At 33.6% G+C, this 3826-nt stretch overlaps 1 protein-coding gene across 1 annotated transcript; it reads right to left on the bottom strand.

The window, feature by feature from the left end:
- Nucleotides 1–2274: 2274 nt before the first annotated feature.
- On the bottom strand, nucleotides 2275–3434 carry LOC116770982 (DNA translocase FtsK). Its single transcript, XM_032662643.2, has one exon. The coding sequence runs from the start codon at nucleotides 3399–3401 to the stop codon at nucleotides 2565–2567; it is 837 nt and encodes a 278-aa protein (XP_032518534.2). The 5' UTR covers nucleotides 3402–3434; the 3' UTR covers nucleotides 2275–2564.
- Between the last annotated feature and the right edge of the window lie 392 nt (nucleotides 3435–3826).

Genomic DNA, 3826 nt, shown 5'->3' with positions numbered 1-3826 from the left:
CGATACTTCAATTATTTGGTATTTTATTTATCATCATGGAGTTTTTATACATGTTCCTTACATAAACAGTTTGACTTATGAAATTTATTAATTGACCAAAGTATTTAAAACAAAACCCTCTCATACTCCATTTTGAGATAGTTATATAAAGAATAATATTATAAGTACTATTTGATGCCATTTAGAACTATTATCTTTATTTAATTAGTCTTTGTACTTACTGTCTTGTTTCTTATATAAAAGGATACTTAAAACAGGATCAATACAAATATATTGGGTAATGGAACATAAAATGTAAAAAAATTACATACATTATCAAGGGACTATATTTTACAGTGATTGTAAAAACCTCTTGCATTATAAACTCCTTACTTCTCAGAAGGAACTGTTCTGTAGGATCTGGATATATTGATAAATACCCAACATTTAGTTTTAAAACTAAATTATTGATAAATTAAATATCCGAAGCACCCCCCCAAGCCCAAAAAACTTTTTCAATTTTAAACATTAAAATACTTACTCGTATCGTATTACGAAAAGTTTTAATCACTTAGGAAAGAAATTTTCAATCAATCAATCAATCAACTTTTTTATGTATTGTTTATAAAATATTAATAATATCAATTTTAATTTTAATTACAAATTACTAAAATAAAAATAGATTTTTCGTTTCCCTCCATTCTTTTAACTCATTTGTATTTTACATGCATAGCAATGTATTGCGTGAAATAGTTTTATTAAAACAATTATCTTTCACGTATTAGTAAATCTTCGTGGGAATAACAATTATATTCTTGCTCTAATTGCTTATTTCTTTAACACGTCTCGACTGAGTTCTAATTACATTACAACACGGTAAATGATTGTTATCTTAATAATGTTTTATTTATTATTTTCATTTTATTATTATTTATATATTAGAAAAAAAATCTATTATAAAAGTGTGTGTAAAATAACATAAGGTCGGTAAAGTTTAGTTTTTACTCTCACAATTGAACGTGCAGGTGTTTCTTGGACAATGCGTTCTATTGCTAAACTATGAATGACATAAAAAGCACTATGTCGAGGCCGATCGAATAAGTAAGATCTATTTATGTTCACCTACACCTAGCTCCAGCTATTTTTAATCGATTCTTTTGAAAGAATGTTGACGATTTTATAAGAATAATAAATACAAAATAGCTATTTTTGTACGAAATAAATATGTTTCAAATAGAACATACTTTGACTTTTAGTAAGCAACGTTAAATGATAACACCTTCTTTGTCATACAAAGTAAATCAAAGGTCGCTTGTTAATTGTCGAAATACCGAATATATTGTAAGCACAATGTGCAGAGTAAAACAATGCAATCGCAACGTTAATCATACTATTGAGGTAGTGTGACCAATCGCTAACGGTTGTTCTACGTATAACGTTGTTCGTATAAGTAATCACGAAGCTTCACGCTTAATTCAAGCAATGGGACATTCGTTTGAGTAATTTCAAACAAATCGAGGACTGTTTATGTCTATTTTTATATTATCAGTATTTTACAATGTTTATAACTACATATATGAGTAAATCATAAAGGCTGGTAATGTGTGATTAAATGTCAATTGATTTTCTGAAGCTATTTTGAGTCATAAAGACGTTAGCACTAAGTTCAATTTAGATTGGCTTTATGACTGTTAAATGCAGCACTGGTAAATGGAAAGGCGTGTTACAGCGAGTATAATATCCATTATTAGTAAGGTGATCTAGTTGCTGTGTGCAAGTTCTTTAGAATGCGGACAAAGCCCACACCCATTGGAACCTTGGACAGCAGGAAGTGGAGCAACTATTAAATTTTAGGTATCTCAAAAAGTTATTATTCACATTTAATTAAAAACATTCGGTGGTTTTGTTTTTATGTTGATTATATTGAAAGTAAAAATGATTGAAAAGTATTTTTATTAAAATGATTAAAATATGAATTTTAAACATATATAAATTAAAACGTTTCTAATTGTAACTATTTGTATACAAATTTTGTCTCAGATTTAGTCGGCTGTTTTATAAATAGGTTATCGTAAACGGATAATACAGGCTACGATCAAAACATAACCATGAAGTTAAACTTGCTAAGTAACAGATGTTAGGTTCAGTTTCAGACAAAGGATATTTCTTCCTTTGATAAATATGGCACCAGTAATTCGATATTTATTACATTTCAAAGATGGTTTTTTCAAAGGAAACTGTATGGATACAATTTTGAGGAACTTAAATGTTATATTTATAGTTCAAACAACAAAATAAAAATCGATGATATAATAAAAATTACATTAAAAAATTTATTTACAAGTTTGTATGTATTTATAATCATTCCGTTGTATCCCGTCTCTGATAACAGCACTTGTGGTACCCTTATTCTTTATCCATTAACACACAATATCACAGCAAACAACAATCAAGAAATGCTATTGAAGCAGGCAAGCACGTTCCCGCCGCGTTACCCCTCACATGACTCGGCAAATTATTAAAGTATGCATGTTTTTCTACTTTAAGCGTAACGAAATGCCGAGACCTTATTCTCAAAGTTATATTTATACTTTGTGGAATGAGTAAGTGTAACCATCAGGTGCGCGGTTTAGGCTGAATTTTCCTGGTGGGAAGAATCGGGATGGTGGCGGTGTGGTGGCATCGTAATAATCTTGACGGGCTGGCTGTGAATTGTATTGTTGCGACTGGATTCCACTGTACTGAGCTTGTTGTACTCCTGGGTAGATGTTGTTAGATTGATATTGGGGTTGAGGCTGGGGCTGGTATTGTGGTTGAGGTTGGTATTGAGGTTGAGGTTGGTATTGAGGTTGAGGTTGATATTGAGGCTGAGGTTGGTATTGAGATTGAGATTGGTATTGCTGTTGAGGTGCAACATAGTTATCATTTTCGTATAGTTCAGGGTGGTATTGTCCATCATCGACACTGGGTTTACCGCCGTAATTACGAGGCGCTACAGGGGCGGAATACTGTTGGGGTGCACTGTATTGTGGTGACTTGTAGTCGGGAGAATTGTAACGAGGGTCTGGCTGATAACCGGGGGTAGGAGCTACAGGTAGAGGAGCTGTGGGAATGTGGTCCCCGATAGCTTGGAATCCGTTTTTACCAGCTATATAGTTCACTGTCTTCCTTTGTCCTGTAGGGTCGATGTACGAGTAGCTTCCCTTCCTGTTGCCATCAGCGTCTGTCTCCTCTTTAAAGTCAATACCATCTTCCTGTTGGTAAGCAGCGCCGAAGGCACCATTTCCACTGAGATAGCGAGCTTCTTGCACAATTGCGGCTGTTTTAGGGTCACCCGCATATTTTGGAACACGTCTTGCTCCTTCTTGTTGCTGACACGCGGCCAACGCGAACACAAAGGCGAATGCTAAGAGCCTGTACATTTTGCTCAAAATGTGCACTGCTCGCGTGAAAGTAACAAAGTGTGAGCTAGAAGGCGTTCAAACTCGTTTTATATGACAAGTAAGGACCTTGACGCCTTTTGGAAGGGCTAGCGGGTATGACCGCAAGTTACTATAATGTATGTATATGGCTGAGAAATTTCTTTTAACCAACGGAAACAAGTGGTCATCACGGAAGTGACATTATGATGGAAAACATGTAACCGTCACCAGCCTTAATACATCCGTAAATACTTGGAAGTTGAATGTCAATAAGTAAATGGTATTTTAGGATTTTCACCTCGATTACATTGCTTTAGTAATTATAATGCTAAAACGTCGTATTTTTCTATGATTATCACCGTGAGAAAAAATGCTTAATTAAGATTTTGTGTTAGTGTAACTTTTGATACTTTTATGAGCTTTAG

The sequence above is a fragment of the Danaus plexippus genome, chromosome 7 (genome assembly GCF_018135715.1).
Source record: "Danaus plexippus chromosome 7, MEX_DaPlex, whole genome shotgun sequence".
Classification (NCBI taxonomy): Eukaryota; Metazoa; Arthropoda; class Insecta; order Lepidoptera; family Nymphalidae; genus Danaus; species Danaus plexippus.
Note: the sequence above shows the minus strand (reverse complement) of the source record. Positions and strands in the feature narration are given on the sequence as shown.